We start from the raw sequence: 19,258 nt of genomic DNA, 5'->3' as shown, positions 1-19,258 counted from the left end.
TAAGCAAGATGCAGATGCGATTAATATTATATTTTTTTTATTAATACGTATGTGTGTCATGATTTTAATTTAACGAAAGAATCATTCAAGGATGACAATGGTAGGTACTGTCCTTTTATCTATCCTGCAGATGACACGAATGGACGTAATACACGCGCACACAAGCGTGTACCGTTGCGTGAAAACACAATGGAGGAGTCCTCCAATGCTCCGTGCTATTGAGAGTGATTCGTAAACACGGGTATAGTAGACTGTGTACAATGGTAGACTTCAACAGTCTCGCTGAGTTACGTGGTCATGGTAGAGGAAAGGGAGAAGGTATAATCGAATCTCTCTATATTGCAAAAGGAGACGGGTAAATCCCGAGTAACTTGCTTCAATCAAAATTCATCGCGGTTCGTACAAAGCATTTCCTTGCAATGCGAGTGTCATTGTTAATATGAATTTCATTTATTTCGACATAAGCTGTCTATTATTGACGCGATATAACACATTGAATGAAAAATATTATCTTCGATCAAAAATTACAAGGTATGGTATGTGTGAGAAAAGATATAATTGTATTTATGTAATATATAATATTTCGTAACGCGTTTTTAAAATCGCGGATCAATTTCGACTTGCGCTTCAAGTATCCGCGACATTAATAATCAATGCCGGGAATATATAGAATGTATAGTGTTCTTACCTTACGCAATTAGGATTCATAACTACCGTATGGTGCGCGAACGAATGAGAATTGGCTACAGGTGGTCCTGGGTAAATCAATATGTGTACATGTATTGGGTGAATATACGTGAATATACTCTCTAAGTTCGTTCCCGAGACGCACGAGCTTACGATCTCGGCGATGACAGGCGACAATAGCGCGATATGGCGAAAATACTTGCGCTTCGCGTCATCGTTTGTAGGAATAAATTTCATGTTTTTTTATTGTGATGCGCGCGAAATATAGATATGTTTCGAAACGCCTTTTGCGATAGCATTTATAGCAGTTTTGGGAAACTCTCGAGAATAAATTGGGGAACTATGTAAGATGGATTTTTAGATGGAAGAGAGTACTCACCCGCACAGGAAACTCGGGACGGGACAGCAAATAAGATAAAGGTGTGATTTCAAACGATGTGTGGAAATTGAACTGAAATAAGGAGAAGAACGAGCTTTAGAAAAAGGAAACGGCAAAAAAGAACGAAAAATCTCTCTTCATTAGAAAAATAATTAAATTACAAAAATTTTTTAGTAATATCTGTGCCAATTGTATAGAAAAATGAAAATATATAATCTGCATATAACATATAATCTAATACTATATTGATAGATATCGAAGAAAATTAAATTTATATATATGTACATATTTCTTAAAGATACAAATACTGTTGTATTTGTTAACATAATAAATGGTAGGAAAGATTGATACAAATAATAATAAATCGAATGAACGATTAATTATTTATTAATTGTCAATCTGTGTGATTATCTACTTCGTGTTATTCCTCATCGTCACTGTACTCCTCATCTCCTATGAGTTCTTGTGGGAAACCAATAGCACACAAGTTTTGCAGTGATAGATGATGGACATAAGGCGCCAGGTTAAACAATTTATAATTGCCGATGCAATCCACTACCCAACCGTCAGAAATCGGTGCTGCTTTAGCAATCTGATACCAATGTTCTATCACAAAAATTAAAACGCGAATATACTTCATTTATTTATTATTTTTGTATTATTTTCGAAATAGGCATGAAAGGCATGTATATATATATATATATATATATATATATATATATATATATATATATATATACATTTTGAACTTTCTAAATTATCTTCAAGAATTTATTACCATATATACACACGTCGTATTTATCTACAATTACTTACCGATTTCCTTATCTTCATGAACACCGTCTTGGATCACAATCCCTTTCATGCCTTCCTTTTTAGCCAGAGTTTCGAGAGAATCTACTACTGTGGCCCCAGTGGCGAGTAACAAATTCTGAAAACCAAAGGTATTTTTAAATCATGGGTTTGGCCGGAGTCCAACTTTAAATGATACGGTGGCGACTGAACGCGCAGAAGTCGCAAATAAAAATCTTTCCGGTCCAGCGACACGTACAACGAATTAGTTTTAATTACCGAAGAAGTCTTATCACGTTTTTGACAGAGATTAATAAGATTCATAACAAGAAAAATAACTTTCCAAGAAAAGTTTAACAAGAGATGAAAGATTCGCGACATCTCTTACGTTTTTCATTGCGCAAATTAGATAAAGCCAAAGACTGACCTGATATTGATTCAGAGAAACATTCAAGTACGGTCCGACGCACCAAAATGTAAAATCTTCGAAGAGATCCTTCTTGCGTAGTCTCGATCTATGAGGACCGTCATCAATAATACCGTCGGTGAATGTCGTGGCTTCGTAAGAGGTTTCGTTCAGAAGTTTTTCTTGTTCGATACAATCCTCAATCCATCTGTAGCTGACTATCCATTTTCGATGAGCTATACCCTGAAGAAATTTCAAGGTGCTTTTGGCCGCATTCTTCTCGCCTATGGTGTTCACGATAACGTGCGTTACGTTGGACTCGAACTGATTCACATAATCTAGATTATGTTTTGTCGCGAACTTTTTCACAGTTGTTAATTGAGTCGCCGTCAAGCCGCTACATATGAAACACAGTTGTGGCTTATCAGATTGCTGGCAGATGTTCTTCAGTTTATTCGTCGTAGAACTTTGCGGTGTACTTTGATAAAGCGGATATTTTTCCAACAGTTTCATAGGCGTACTCGCCCCACTCTTCGAAACAGTTTTTTTCTTCGATATGCTCGGTATCTGTTCGGCGGGTGATAGGTGTGGTTTCGAAATCGGCGACAAATGTGATATATTTTTTCTCAACTCAACTTGTTTCAAATTATTTCCACTGCTGTAACATTATAACAATGTACTTTGCTAAATTAACAAATTAAAAATCAATCATTCAGAACTGCCCTTTCCGATTTTCTAAAGAGAATATATATCGTTAGATATATGTATTTTCTTTAATTATATATATTTTAGTATGTTATCTGCAAAAGTCTCCCTTTTATATTGAATATTGATTGATTATTGTTTAAATCACATTTTTTACATATAATGAATAGTTCATCAATCTTCGTATATTATTACATATTTTATATCTTTTTTTATTTCTATCTTCTATTTTTAATTGAGTATGTATCACATTTTCATTGATATTTTGCAATATTATATTCGAAGCTACAAAATAAAAGAAGAGCAGTTCTGACCATATCAGTATGAATCGTGCAATAATATATATTTATATACAAACATATTGCAATTAGCAAAAAGCGTAGACAAGAGCACAAAGAGCGTACGATATGAGAAGAATTTAAAATACTTACTTCTTCATCTTTCTCTCGGGAGTTTTCTCCACAACATCGTCTTCGTCAGCAGATAGTACCTTCGTTTAAAAATGCTCTTGTTATATTAACCGAATAACTTTGATACCACAATTACAAATATGTATTCGTAATTCTATTATAAATAAACAACGAAAACAAACTAAATACTAAATATTGAAACAGATAAAAAATAGTGTGCTTTGTAATACAAGCTCGTAAAAGGGGAGATAATATATGTGTAAAACAATTAATATTTCATAATACTCAAGTTTTTTCTACTATTTCGATGTAATGTACTATATGCATAACTGAGATATAAAACATGTACATATTATGGATAATGATCAATCTTACACGAATTATAATTATTTCGACAAGATAAAGTTTCCTGAAAATATAGAGAAATTTATTCGCGGCGTGTCTTATCAAATCTGCAGTAATTATTTGTGATTATGATTTTGTAATATGAAGAAAAATATTAGACGAATTATATACTTGCAAATATGAATTCAATTCGTTATAACTATACATTTTATAGTTATTTTTCTTTATAAAAAATTTCGATATCTATTATATATTTCTTGGAATAACGAAAGAGCATAAAAAGAAACTTGTATTAATATGCTATTTAATTAAAAAATGCATGAACAAGATTGCATAAATATGTATACACTGACCTCTATCATAGCCTTCTTATCTTGAGTATTTTTTTTCCTCTTTTCGGGAGTGTGCTGCTCCTCCTGAGTCGAATCCTTTTGCAAAGTAATCTTCGTCGTTTTCCTTTGATTCTGATTAGCCGGGATACCAAGTAGCTCTTCTTCAAATTTTTGCATTTGATCTTGATGCTGTGTAACGTTCATGAGCGAATCGAACAAATTGTCTGTTGTCAAATTTAACTCGTCGCCAGCGACTATTGGTCTTTGCATTGTGCCATCATCGACGTGAGATCGATTCGTCGATTGTATCGAAACATTAATATGTTGCGCGAAAGAGGAAGATTCTTCGAAGAACTTTTCTCTCTCCTGCGACACATTATGCTTTGACGTAATCCTTCTACAAGGATTTTCTTCAATTGTATCGATATTTGCCGTTACATTTCTCTTTTCTCTTCGATCAACTGCACAGTCATGTTTCTTCTGGCCGTGAGATACAATATTTTCTTTGCCAAAATTTTCTAAAGTAACAGGAATCGCGGATCTTCTAATGTTTTTGGAAGGGCAGTGTTCGAAAATATCGTGAGTAGACGACGCACTTAACATTTCCTGCGCAGCGCCATATGGTTCATCTGTCATCGCGAGACAATTCGATATCCTCTGTTTCGTCAACGGGCAAAATTTGAGATTGCGGCTGATCGCTTGATTAGTACAAGGTATCGTATTCTCGCTGCTTTGTGGCAGCTCAACGTTAGCGATAATCTCGTCAAAATTATCCTGCAGCAAATACTCTTTGCTATTCTTTTCTCTTTGACTCATCCCATTGTTCCGCAGGGTAGAATCCAACGGTCGACACACATCGGCATTGCTCTGTAATCGATCGATCTGCAATACTCTATTTATGATATCATCATTAGAGGCTTCTGCGATTTCTTCCGATATTTTGCTTTCGTTATACCCCGTTGATTGTTGTAGTATATAATCTACATTTTCCGAATTGAATATACTACTGCTTTCAAACATATCCGATTCTCGCATTGTCAAGCTTTTTCGGTTCGCCTGTCGATGACTCATTAATTTTTTTTCAGACGGAAATCTTATTGACAAACATTTTTGCTTAGGTGCGTCCGTAATCGATGCGTTCCATTGGTCAGATTGATCATCGGCTCTGGGTCTTAAAAGAGAAAAACTACGATGTAAATAAGAAAAATATATCTTGTCTCAATGACAAGAATATTTTTCCGAGATTAAATATGCAGTATTATTTCTTGCTTTGTCGCATTACATTATTTTGCAGTGATGATAGCACGTAGTAGTAATCATTCGAAGTTCGCAATAGAAAAAAATATTTAAAAAAACATTTAATTTGGAAAAAATAATATTCGTTAACTATATGCATACAGATAGAGATACAGATGAAAGTTATAACATATAAGAATTATAATATAACATTTATGATTATATAGATGAAAACATGCTTAAGACATGCTTAAGACAAAAATACAAATTAAAAAATAAAATTATTAATGGCATGAAAGATTAGAACAGAACATAAATGTTCGATGATATATATTGGTTCATATAAAATTATCATACAATTTCATTTCTAGTACCTTTTGCAATTTTTCGTAATACGCTCCGTTGATTCCGATTCCGTGTCTGAGCTAGATATTGATAGTATCCTCCTGAATTTTTTCGTACATATATCCTGTTCCTTAGAATCCGAAAAGAGTATTTCGATTACGTTTTGATCGTCCGGGGAACTCGAATGGTATTTTTTACTCGTATCTAAACTCGATCCTACGTTTTTGGATGATCTGTTATATCTGCCAAATTTTATCCTGCGTCGACTACTGTCACTTGCAGAGTCGCTAGAATTGTCGTTTCTATCGTCGTCGAACAGCTCTTTGTCACTAGTATCTCTCATTCTTTTCCTCTTCTTATTGGTGTTTTCGATAGAAGGCTCTTGCGCTTTACTCGTAGACGCTGCGAAGTGCGAATTTTTCACCTTAGAAAGGTTATTTTCTTTGGTATGAACGAACTTCTCGAGCTCGGATTGCTGCCATGATGAATTCGCGCATTTAGATTTTCCGTGATCGCTCATTGGAGAGTCTATCGTCAGAAACTTCAATTGCGAATCTTTGTCCGGTGACAGCAGCTTAATGGAATCCAACGTTCCTGAATGAACACGCGAGCTTTTCTGAATCGCGGAGCTGTTTGCACGAGACGTCTTATGAAGAGATTGCGTATTTTCCTCGATCGTCGTAGTCTTCTTTCGATTTAAATGATGATCGATATCTTTCTTTGGCATCGAAGTCGCTGAAACTTTAGGGGATGCCGTGGAAAGTTCGATATCTTTCGAAACAGTTCGAGTTGCGGAACGAATATTCTCTATCGCAGTGATGTCCATCATATCTTGCAGCTCGTTTGATCGATCAGGGGATCTCGCTAAGTTGTATGACATATTCGTAATATATTGCTCCATCCCAAATTTGCTGAGCGATTGCTGCATATTATACACTGGTGTGATTTGCACTTGTGCTGGTATCGATTGTTCACGTTTAATCGTGCTTGAATAAAAGTATTTCACGTTACGTCGCTTAATCATTGTGCCTATTTGAAGAAATTTTACGAGACATTTTTGATTCTTAATATTTTCCGATTTTTTTGATGTTGTAGGATGACTGACGAATTTTTCATCGTGACAAATAATTCTAGAAACATTTTCATTCGTTATTCTTTTTAGAAGCGCATCACCAAGTATCGTATCCCGATTAATCTGTAGTTGATCTTCACCAATTATCTCCAAATTCAAGTCGCGTCTTACAGCTGTTAGTCGATCAAATAATTTTCCATCTTTCGATATCGGCGAATCAATGTTTTTACGATTATATATGTCTTTTTCGATACTCGACAATTTGTCAATCAATGGAATTTGATTTAATAGTGGCGAATTAGTTTTCTTGTTATCGCCAATCTCTGGTTTTCTTTTCAAGGATAATCTAGCCTTTGATATTGGAGTTTGCGGGGATTGAGAAGAAGCAACTTCTCCCAATGTCCTTTGAGTACTGTTATTCCTTTCAGGTTTGGGAGTTCGGTTTTCGGCTGGCGACGAATTTCCAAAGTTTCTGGCAGGAGTTCGTGCGATGTCGCGCATTATTTCATGTTCGAGTAAAGATTCATTGAACTTCTCGGGCGTTAATATAGTTAATCTTTTCGGTGACGACAATAACGAATTACAATGTTCTGTGGCAATCTCTACATTTTCTTCACGACATCGATTTTGAGAAACTCGAGAATTCTTACTGATGTTTTCGGAGCCGATAATTTCGTTCACTTGACTGTTGGTCAGATTTATGATAGGTATTTGTTTATTTTCTGCCTCCAGCGTTACATGCAACGTTTTTATCGAAGGATGATTAATTGGTGATAATGTCGAGCTATTGGCTGTGTCCTTTGTAGATTCCTTCCAATTATGAATATGCGCTTCACTCGATACTTCTAACGGCGTCACTTCTGCATTCGATGAATCCAGATTCTTATCGATCGCGTCTTGTTTCTGGCTGTTCTCTTCTTTTCTGAACATATTATGATCCGTCGCAATTCTAGCCAGATCGTATTTTTCATTCGGCGATAACGCAATATTTTCAATTATTCGAAGTGAGTCTTTATTTTTCTCAGTACTTACATTCAGTTTCTTCATTTTTCTTTTTTTACCGCGTTTCGTCTCTTTCCCGAATTCGATTATGCGAGTCCAGTCCGTGGAAGAAAATTGCGCAGATGCGCTCGAATTCGAGTCATTGATCGCCACGTTCTGATGCGTTTGATCGTTCGCTGTTGTCGATAATGAATTGTTCCGATTATTTGTCTTCTCGACACTCGGTTTTGACGCATCTTCCTTAGAATTTTTTGTGCGTATTCTAGCGTGAATAGCTTTATATTTCAATTCTTTCGTTGCAGCGGAATCGGTCTTTATTACTTTGTCGAATTGCTTCGCTTCCGTGTCCTTGCTTATCCGGGATGTATTTGTATCCTCATCGATATAATCTCTATGATTAATCTGTTTTCTACGGCGACTTGTTCTGTTGCTTTTGTTGTACTTATCGTCATGTATTTCGTCTGTTACGTTTAATTTATTATCGTTATTATCGGATATTAAATTGGCGTTTTCTATAGAGCTCTCCTCATCGGGGAGATGGTACAACCACGTACGAACTTTTACATCAGGCTTGCTGAAAATCGCGTTGTCATTCTCATTGGCGGGAAAGGAATGATCAGACTTTGATACATTACTTTCTTTTGTATCGCGCGGTTTCGAGTGCGACAATACTGAAACATAGATATTATCGAAGCGCCGATCAGAAAAGCGTCCCATTTTGTTTGCTGATCTTGCTAAATAAATATAATCTTATATTTAAAATTATAAAAAAATGGATCAATTTTAGCGCCCAATCATTTTTATTATTCATAAACAATTATAGCTGTATTGTATTACAATCGATATTCCGCGGTGATCTTTACATTTTTTATCCTTTTTTAGTAAAAACATCGTAGAAATATTAGGTGCGAGGAGTTGAATGATGTCGGAAAGATACATAATACTCAAACTCTAAGGCATTATAAAACATTGAGTTTTCTCTAAATGTGTGTGCGTGGATCGAGGCACTTTAGAGTATCAAAAATTAAATTTTTCAAGCCTCCTCTGCGCACCGTAAAGAACATTGTGCTGACCTTGTTTAATTTATTTTTATGGCAGTACATTTATTGTGTTTTCTGTGTTTTTAACTTTCGTTCATAACTAAATAAAACAATTGCAAATTTTTTATGCATCAATAGCTAGTGCAAAAATTGTGACCATTAACAAAAGCATGCAGCAATGAATCTCAATAACATTCTAGCGAAACGCAAAAGCCATTTCCTAGCTGTATTTATCTTTATGTTCCTTTAGATTATAATCCGAGTAAGATTAATTAACAGTAATCTAGATAAAAATATTTATTTACATCACATTGATTTGGACATGAATTGAAAATTGATTAAAAATATTAAAATTTCTGCAATATACTCACTGTCTATATTGCTATCAAGTTGGATGGCAGTGAGAAGATTTGTAAACTTTGTAATACAGGCTTCTAAGTGATCATCTTTTGAAACATTACGTTTGTTAAGATTCTTTTTGCACAGTGGACAAGATGCAGTTTTCTTCCGCAACACTTTCCCTATGCACAACTTACAAAATGAATGGCCGCATCGTGTCTTTGTAGGTTCTGTCATAAACTGTAAACTAAAATAATATAAAATTGTAATATTATTTATAAATTCTGAAATTAATCTAAGTTTCGTTCATGTAAAGAATTATTACTTTGATTATATATACGTATGTATGTTATATGTACCATATATAGGTGTATGTACATATATGCATGCATACATATGTATATATGGAATATATTATTAAATAGATATTTAAACTATATAAAAATATATATTGTGTGTATTATATATTATAAAATTATATAAAGAGAATATATATATATTTCTTTATTATATTTTCTATTATATTTATGCAATGGAAAATGAGCTTTAAGTATATATTTAATTGAAATTTAACATAAATTTAATATGAAATTGCTCATACACATATGATCGATGATAAAATACAATTATTTTGATTCATATGAGAATACTACAAATATTGGACATCTACTGAATATTATTGGAATCCTAACCTATATCGGTATCGATAATCGCGCGCGAAAATAATTGATTAATCGTGGCTATATATCGCTATGCGAACAGATTCGAATGCATTTTAATAGTGTTTTAATTCAACACGTATGTATTCGCAGCGTAAACTTACCAAATTGTACATTCCAAAGACTTCTGCAAACTTTTCACAGTTTCGGAAAGTTGATCGATGTCAGTATTTTGAATTTGTTCTGCCATTATTTCTTTCACGGTTAACGCGCACAAACTTGTTATTGACAAAATGAATGATTTTTTCCTCGGAAAAATCGGTCCTCGGATGAATTAGAAAAGTTGTTCGGTACCATTCAGTATTACGCCCGGACCATCTTCACATCACTTCGTATTTCGAATAAATAAAAACCAAGTTGACAATGCGCGGGAATTTAGCGACTGCAGCGCGGCTACGGATCATTGCATCGATTATTATCCACGCCCGTTTCGAATCGAGATATATATATATATATATATATATATATATAAAGATAGAAATCTATATACAAAGTTCTTGTAGTCAATTATATATGATCTACTTTTTTTTAAATATGGTTTATATTTGAATAGGTTAATAATACGAATGTATAATATTTATTAATTATAAGTAATATATGTGGGCGTACACACACACACATACCCAGATGTATAATACAAGAAACAAAATTAAGCATTATTATTTAATATCATATTATTATGAAAATATCAGATTTAAATCTTAGATATTATACGTAAATTAATAATGTTATTATAAATTAAATAATAAATAAAGGATTAAAAAAGAATTACGAAGACTGAATTGATATTTGAAGAGTAACTTATTATATATCTATGAATAAAACTTACATTTTTACTAAATTTTAATTTTGTATTAATGTTAACTGAAACAATTTATTTAGCTGTTAAACCAAAACGATTTCAGCAAATTACAACAATTTCTTTAAATAAATAAAGAAGTTCGTCTTACCTTGCATATCTCTTCTTGTAACGGCCACTTCGACCAAACTTCGATTAATTAACTTACAAGGTGACCAATACAACAATTTCTAACGATATGATATAAAATTCTGCTTTTGGTCATGTTGAATTGAATCAACCGAAGTTTGGTTACTTTATTCAATTTTCAAGCGCAATCGTAGATTGCGATTGAGGAGACGCTAGAGATACTTCGAGGTGTCTGATTGGCCAATCCGGATAAAAAGAAGAAAAATTTCTTTATTTCGATTGGTTAACGCAATGTTGCCAATACATCTCTAGCGTCTCCCCGATCGCAAAGTCTTATTTTTAAAGTGAGTGCACCGATCTTAAATTGCGCTCGTTCATGTTTGAAATAAGTAGTTGGCGCGAAATCTGCCATGGAGGATTATTGCGGATCTCGAGTGCGATGTGTCGTGTTGGTATGATTCATTTCGACCGCGAGATTTTCGCATTTGCGAGCTTTATTTCGTAGACTATCGGTGTAGAATATCGGCAATAACGATGCCTCAACTGCAAGCCGATGAAACGTCCTCCAGGTAATATTATTGGTCCGCCTTTTTTTGGTTAAAATCTTTTTAGCTTCGCGACAAGGATGGACGACTTTCTTTTGAACCGACATCGATTTCTTGAAAGAGATTGAAATAGAGTCTTTTGATATTAAAACATCTTGACACATATACGTAAACGCTATATATAAAATATACTTTTTTCTTTAAATAAATAAATAAAAGTTTAGTTTATATTGTATCGATGTAGTTTGTTCCGATATACGGATTTATGCTAATATTTCATAAAATATCGATAGTCATGGTGTCTCAATTACATGCCGATGAAATCCACCAGGTAATTTTTTTAAACCCGATTTTTAGTTAAAATCTCTTTAATTTTGTGCTAGCAACCATCTCGAATCGACAGCGATCGACAGCGAAAACTGGGGTGTTTTTTGGATATGGAAAAACATTTTAAGAGACACATACGCAGAAATGTGTACATAGAAAATGTGTTTTATATTTATAAATATACATATATATAGAACAAGGCCACGTTATTATAAATTGGTGTCTCTTTAACGTTTAAAATAATTTTAATATTATTGTAATTGCTATAATTAATTTTGTACGAAAACATGTTTCTTTTTATTTTTGAATTTATAAAAATTTGATATTATTGTTAATTCCTTGCTATTTTTATTTTAATTTCTACATATAAGTTGTAAAAGATTTATCTGTGTATGTGGTACATTTGACATTTTTAATTACTTAAACTCTTTCTCTCTGTTTTTATATAGAATATTTAAATAATTTTTTTTATATATACTTTATAACGTGAAATACAATATATTCATATATTATGAGATCAAAGAACACATGTGATTAAACGACGTTTATTGATTATATATGTTGAGCTTATAATATAATTCATTGTATTATTCAATTAATTCTCATACATTGTCTCATTAATTTCTAATGGTAATAGTTTGCTAAAATTGCATTCACGAAATTAACACGAAATGATGGCTGAAAAGCTTCATTATAACATTGTGCTTTATAATGTACTGATGAACAATGAATTTTATACATACACGTATATGTTCAGGTTTCAGATTTTTATATTTATTCTCATCGACAAATTAATTAAATTCATTGAATTTTATTAGTGAAACTGTATCGTTTCGCCTGCTAGGCATAAAATTTTCGAAATTAATATATTTTCTAAAATATTCGCAGATGACACGGACATGTGTGTCATTTTCAACGACGTTGAAAATATTTTATTTAAATATTACAGAACGGTAAATTATTGTGTCTAGATGCAAATAGAAGAATGATCGTAGTTAGTAGACACTTTGCTGGATTAATAAAAAATGGGGAAACAATAGGTTATATATAATGAATCGGAGGAATTCGAGATGTATATATATAAAATTTCGCCATTATATAAAAATCTTAGGAAACGGAACACAAACGCGACGTCACGATCTTTTGATCATTTTGCGAATATGAATATAATCCTTATCTGCCAGCCAACCAGGATTCATACTGACGCGCTCATGCATAAGCCATATTTACTGGTTTACGGAAACATCGGAAGAGCAACGCGCGAGTCGCTCGAAAGCAAATTTATACATTATTCTCCGGCGATTATATAGGATGGCGGATCTCGCGGAAGCCGCTCCCGGCGTAGGGGATTTCAATTATTCGTATCCCTCTATGATGTAATTCCCCGATACAGGAAATTTTCGACCTTCCGCGGTTAACCGTGTAGGCGTTTGCAATCTTCTCGCGGAAAAGCTTTTACATGTTGATGTACGGTAAACACGACTTTAAATAATTGTCTTAATGTATTGAGATAAACATTTATTGTAAAACAAATTAGCTATGTTCTGAATAAATCACAGTTGTATCGGGGGCAGAGTGATAAACATATACATAATTTCGAAATTGAAAATTTATATTTTATTTTTTCATTGATATAAATATATACATCAATATTAAACGGTTGCCGCCTGATGATAGATTCAATTTCTATTTTTAATCTGGTTGGCAAACATATTTTTTCCACTATAAAATTTTAATTGGAATTGTAATTTGTTTTTTTCAGTTCCGATGCGCAGTACTAGCCATTGATTTCTACATGTGAATAAAGTTATGAACAACGTCCTCATGTAGCATGATTCTTCGCGGAACGACCTGTTGATGAAATATGGGGTGGTTCTTTCTTGCCAGTATTTTGCTGCTCTCCTTATGCGGTAAGTATTAAAAACATAATTTAGACTCATACATAGAAACATGTAATATTAGAGTATTACTTTGCGCTGCGATTTTTTTTATACAAACAAATCTGCAAATATCTTAATTAAATTATAAAAACTTTATTAGAAAATCGAAATATATATACATTGTATGAAAAACTCTATATATATGTATATTTAATATTTTTTCTTAATATTTTTAAATTCCGACATTGATTTCCACTTTTATTTAGAATCAATTTATATTATTCTGTTATTGATTATTTTTAGAAATATACAAGAATCAAGTAAACTATTATATCAATTTTAAAAGTCTACAACAAAAGTCTGAATTGTTGAATACCAGAGAATATTATTCGTGCAAAAATATATAGAATATTATCTATGAATTACAAATTATTAGATATATATAATAACGTAGATCTTCGCGCGATTAATGTGAAAATTCGCGCTTAATAAACAGTGCAATGAACTGTGACGCAATTTATAACGCGTACTAATTTCTGAAATCATGAAATATTGAAGTCTCAATTTATTTGTTGTCGTTTTGCGAAATTATGCAATCGAAAATTCAAGCGGCATCAGAGATAAAAAAGAAGTGCTTCTATAAAAATAGTAATTACTGTCATGATTGGTTAAAACAAAATGCGTGGCTTCAATAATTCCAACTTCGATACAGACTACAAGCGTTTGATTCTAAATTATGCTTTGTTTAAAAGGTTCGATTTTTTATTTCTGGCTAAAATTGTATTCATCGTGCCGCGAAATTCAGATTTTAATCCGCATATGCAGATTATTCAACATTATTGGATAAAGGATAATAAAAAAAAAATTCTTCATAAAAAATATTTACATTCTTCATACTTTTGCATCAAGGATGCTGCGAACCCGTCAATCACATATTTCGCAAGCCTGATGGTAAAAATTAACTTCTCACCCTCATATACATATAAATATATACGTATATGTATTGTAAAGGATCCGTTGGGCACTCTTGGCACGAACAATGCATGCGATCAAAATAGCACTTGACATTCGTTTTGATTCACGTTTCAGTAAATTTATATTGCAACAAATATTAAATTCAATTTAAAGAGGAAAGCGGTTAAATTATTGAATTTATAAATATGCGCTTAAATCTCTTGAAGAAATACATCAAGCCAGTTCCGAATAATGATGAGCGTATCTTAGTAATTGGGAAATGATAATACTAAAAGTTATAATTGTCACCCATTCAACCAAGTTCGATTTAGCAACTGTTAGAGAGAACGCAAATTGGAAATTTTTTTTTCTTCCCTTTATTACTTTATGATTGATGATCGCCTGATATCAATTCATAGTGAATGAAGCGTGAAATACGATTATGAAAAAAATTTAATAATGTGCATTTATTGTTCGCATTGAAATTTTCTGAAAAGTGGATCAAGCGAGTTTTGTGCGATTATACACATACACAATACTTATGTGTTCACTATATTTGCACATTATTTGACGAATTCTCCAAACGATGCGGTCTATTAAATTAGCTTTGCAACAAGTAATTGAAACCTACAAACCTTGAATTCTTATATTAAAAAAAAAAAAAAAGGATTATTGAACAAAAAGGATTATTGGCAAAATTGGTCTCACCAGGAATTTTTTTTTTATTCTAACAAAATTTTCCGACTTTATCACATTCTACTATTTTCAAAAATTTATATTAACATAAAAAAAGATATGATATATTTTACAATCTTAATATTTATTTCTAAGTTTTTTTTTTTTTTTTTGATAAATCAAATAACGTACGCGATCATGAAAATTTAAGAGCAAAGAAAGATTTACATTGAATTAAAATTGAGTATTATAAATATAATTCTGTTTTTTTTTCTTCCATTACAAACATTGTAATAGGAGTATTTCAGAAATAAAATGTGTAAAAGCTAATTAAGAAATAGGAAAATAAAACTGATAGATCAGAACAAACAGATAAATCATATTATACTAACTCTTAATAAACTTATTCACTTTTAGGTAATTTTAAATTTACATTTAACACATTTACAATTACAATGTATAATTGTAATATTATTCTGAGATAATGATAAATATAATTATTATTCGATAAATAGATATTACGCTAGCTACGCTATTAGCTGCATAATTAATTATGATAATTATGACATGTATAACTAAATTATGGTTTTACAATCATAGAATTTTCATTTATATATTATAATTCTTCGCTGTTATAATTGTCATTATTCGTCCATCCTGACAATGAGTGGATCCTTAAATGCGATTCATCACTCATCTCTGTAAATTGCCCATCAATGCATTTACATCAATGTCACCTCTTGACCCAATAGCAGATTGAAATCCTATCGATCTCTAAGCATATACATTAGTTTTGAGAAATATATATATATATTGGTAGAAAATAGAAAACATCATATTTTAATATTTTTATCTTCTTAATTTGCTATCTCTTGTTCTTTGTTGATTGTGATTATCCGTGATTGCCAAAATTAAATGGGGATTAATCTATAATATATTAATGAAAAAATTTACTTCTCTTGCAAATTTATAAAACGGATTCTGCTGGCCCTATGTATTCTTCTACTTTAAAAATTCTTAGATACACGTATTTCTTATAAACAAAACATTTTGTCTTTTATGTGAGATTCGAAATAAAATTTGTATATAATATTATATCAAGATTTTTAAGGACATCAATAAGTAGAAACCTAGAATGCGAGCAAAATGCACAATTTAAATAGTTTTATAATAAATAATTGATTTTTGATTTTCAAGTTTGTAGGCTTTTTGTAAAATTAATCATTTCACAAAAAAGTTTAACCTTTTCAAATTTTTATAGACCAGCTTTATATATAAATTGTAAGCTTTTTACAAATTCAAAAAAGCTTTTTACAAAAATTTAATGTTTCATAAAAAGGCTGAAGATTGATTTTACAAAAAAAAAACTTACAATATAAATATTTAAATTGAGTAAACTAAAAAATCAAATTAATAATTTATTATAAAAACACTTAAATTGTGCTTTTTATTCGCATTTCACCCTTTCTATTTTCGAATGTTCCAAATAACTGAGAAGCCAGTAAAAGCCAAGCATAAGAATAATGTTGTTTACCCAACCGTTCTCTTAGAAGATAACTAATAGTTTCATGAGCTTTTCGAAAATGTTAGATAAGCAAAGGTAAAAGCGATTCGAAGGAGAAGAATGTGTATAATCCATAAACGTGATTTCCCTTTCTCTCTTGACTCCCTTTAACTCTTCGATCGAATGCGAATCTATAGTTTAACGGCGCACGTCCTACCTGTATATTTCATGCTGCTTCCTGGGAATCGCCCTGGCACGGAAAAGCGGCTGGAGCACCGATGCCACAGGGCGGTGCTGGAGGTACAGGGACCTACGGTCAGGCGCAGGTCGGTTCGTCGCCGAGCACCCCGGGCCCCGGCGCCGGTGGTTCTTTCGGTGGTGCTATCGGAGGCGGCGGCGGCGGCGGCGGCGCTACCGGCTTCGCCACCGGGGCTGCCGGGGCTGCCTCCTTCGGTCTCGGTGTTACCGGTGGGTCCATCGTTGGATCAACCGGTGGTGGAGCCGGCGGTGGTGCCGCCGCGTCCGGAACCGGATGGTCCAAGGGGCCCGCTCGTCGGGGTCGTGGGTGGCGAGATTGGCGCCGCGGCGATCCTACCCTCATCAAGGGCCTGTGGAAAGAGTCAAAAGGTCCTCTAGGTAAATGGACTTACGCTAATCTCATTCGATGAGGTTGCTTGTAATTTGTGTTGTTATAAATGTTTGGGAATGGCTGTTGTATAATAGAATCTTAATGGACACTTCTCGGCGATATTTCTTTTGTTAAATGCTTGTTCGAGAAAGGAAAAGTTACGTGCGTAACCAACATTTAGGCTCTTCACGGAGGATTTTCACGTCTGTTACATCCTTTAATTTTTTTTAGATAACTTTGACTTTAGATATTCTACTTTTAATAATAATATTAATTATATATGATAAATGTGACGAGTAGGATACTCTTTTTTTGTTTTATATTGTTTCTTGTTTATGGGGATTTCTCGGCATAAAATATAGATTTCACGCTTTAGCAATTCTACAGAAAGTTGTTAATGATTCCTCCGATATATCTGTCATGCACATCTTGTATGATAGTTTTATTGTTATGTAAAAGCATTCGCTTTTTAAGATTGTGCTATTTTTGCTTGCTGTAATTTAATATTTTGCATGAATGTATCTTAAATCTGATAGTTTAGGCAATTTTATGCTTTTTTAATATTATGTTTATCGTTAATTCAAAACTATATATTATGTCTAGAATGAATATATTTATAGGAATATTTGTAAAGAAAGATTGATTTTTTGATTAATTCATACTTTTTTGTAGATATAACTCTCATGAAAATCTAAGTCATCAAAAATTGCATTCGTACACACAAATGATGATGACATAATACGGATGCAATTTATATTATATACTCGTTTACTTCAAGCTCCATTGATTCGATGTTCGTAGCGGAATAATAATCTGTAAAACTTTTTTAGTTTTACTTTGGTGTAACAACACCCGCCACAAAATCTCATATCACGGTAGTCAAATCATAAAGCACGTTTTGCATTTTCACAAAAGTTAGTTTGCCTGTCCGCGATCATGTGCTCGCCTGAATAGCAAAAAAATCGATAAAAAAATATCGATAAACTTCTCCAGAGAATTTCGTTCTGCATATTATCCGATCGAAGTTTAATCATTCGCGTAATCGCCACGATTTCAATTAAATTATCTCAGAGGAAATAATCGGATTAGAATCTAGTTAATTTCCGACGATATTTGAATTTTATCGAGGAGCGTTTTGTATCGTTTTGCGGACAGAACTCACGATAGTTGTGCATTTTGTTTTTCCTGCATCCAGTAACAATCATTCACTGGTATTGATGTTAAAGTAGAGTAGAGATATAATACCGATGGCTGTAAAAAATTCATGAAACGAACAAACGAAATGGCGTTTGTTTGTTCGCGTTCTCCGTCAGTTTGAATCTCTTTTAACTTTCAAATACGGCTCTGGCCGTGGAAAATCTCTTTCGTTTTGGAAATTTCGAATTTTCATCGTAGATTAGGGTTGTACTTAGTCATAAAGATTTAAAGTCACCTGACTGTCGAAAAAAGCAACATATGATAACCACACAATATGATATTAATTTTTCATTAAAATAATTAATAGGAGTTATTATACGATTAATATAAATAATAGAGAAGTTTTTCAAGTTATAATTTACTGTTATAAAATGTTATAAAATGTTCGTCAAAAAGATCGTGTAATATATTGTATATTATAAAATGATCAATACTCTTAAAAAGCTATTATATTTTATATTAAAACATTTTCTTTTTAATATTAGATTGCTGGATCAAATATTGATTAATCAAATTCTCAGTTAACCGAAACTGAAACTTCGAGATATTGCTGATCGATTTACTGTTAGCACAGTTTGCTGCAATTATTAGCTATAAACCAATTAACTTGCTCTGTTTGTTGCCTTTGAATCCGTTAATACAAAACGAGCAAAAAATGCATTTACATTTCAAATCTAAATCGATTTGAGCCGCCTATCTCTATTTTCAAAAGCCTTAATTTGTTTTTCAAAATCATACATTCTAGATTATTGTACGTTGTTTTTGGTTTGTATTTTCGCTTTGATTTGTCTTGTATTTCTCCGAGCAACGT

At 32.6% G+C, this 19,258-nt stretch overlaps 2 protein-coding genes across 4 annotated transcripts in view; one reads left to right on the top strand and one right to left on the bottom strand.

Moving 5' to 3' along the window:
• LOC138935399 (uncharacterized) overlaps positions 1-19,258 on the top strand; it is a 45,414-nt gene that overhangs the window by 24,046 nt on the left and 2,110 nt on the right. Inside the window, exons 3-5 of one of the 2 annotated variants that reach the window (XM_070299939.1) lie at positions 13,372-13,519; positions 14,399-14,440; positions 16,887-17,258. In XM_070299939.1, the coding sequence (XP_070156040.1) occupies positions 13,474-13,519; positions 14,399-14,440; positions 16,887-17,258 (460 nt within the window). In that variant the 5' untranslated portion in view covers positions 13,372-13,473. The remainder of the gene's footprint in view (positions 1-13,371; positions 13,520-14,398; positions 14,441-16,886; positions 17,259-19,258) is intronic. The other variant, XM_070299940.1, reaches the window with a different exon arrangement.
• Positions 1,289-10,183, bottom strand: LOC138935395 (breast cancer type 1 susceptibility protein homolog). Of its 2 annotated transcripts, XM_070299924.1 has the most exons (8): positions 9,914-10,183; positions 9,123-9,337; positions 5,667-8,382; positions 4,078-5,227; positions 3,401-3,459; positions 2,286-2,922; positions 1,883-1,997; positions 1,289-1,672 (listed from the first exon to the last, which is right to left on the bottom strand). In XM_070299924.1, exons 1-8 carry the CDS (start codon positions 9,997-9,999, stop codon positions 1,488-1,490), a joined length of 5,163 nt encoding a protein of 1,720 aa, XP_070156025.1. In that variant the 5' UTR covers positions 10,000-10,183; the 3' UTR covers positions 1,289-1,487. The 2 variants fall into 2 exon arrangements, with proteins under 2 accessions (XP_070156025.1, XP_070156026.1); XM_070299925.1 differs by lacking the exons at positions 1,289-1,672; positions 1,883-1,997; positions 2,286-2,922; positions 3,401-3,459 and adding an exon at positions 3,709-3,788.

Source organism: Polyergus mexicanus, unplaced genomic scaffold (assembly GCF_030449975.1).
Source record: "Polyergus mexicanus isolate NDT 795.1 unplaced genomic scaffold, iyPolMexi1.0 SCAF_8, whole genome shotgun sequence".
NCBI lineage: Eukaryota > Metazoa > Arthropoda > Insecta > Hymenoptera > Formicidae > Polyergus > Polyergus mexicanus.
The sequence above is the reverse complement of the archived record's forward strand: the minus strand, read 5'-3'. Positions and strand labels throughout refer to the sequence as shown.

Excerpts from the sequence above, each read along its gene's own strand:
- LOC138935395 (XM_070299924.1), bottom strand. The coding sequence starts at position 9,999 with ATGGCAGAACAAATTCAAAATACTGACATCGATCAACTTTCCGAAACT. Across the intron at positions 8,383-9,122 it reads ACTTGATAGCAATATAGACA|TATTGTCGCACTCGAAACCG; the intron begins GTGAGTATATTG and ends TCTATGTTTCAG. Across the intron at positions 1,673-1,882 it reads TCATGAAGATAAGGAAATCG|AACATTGGTATCAGATTGCT; the intron begins GTAAGTAATTGT and ends TTTTTGTGATAG.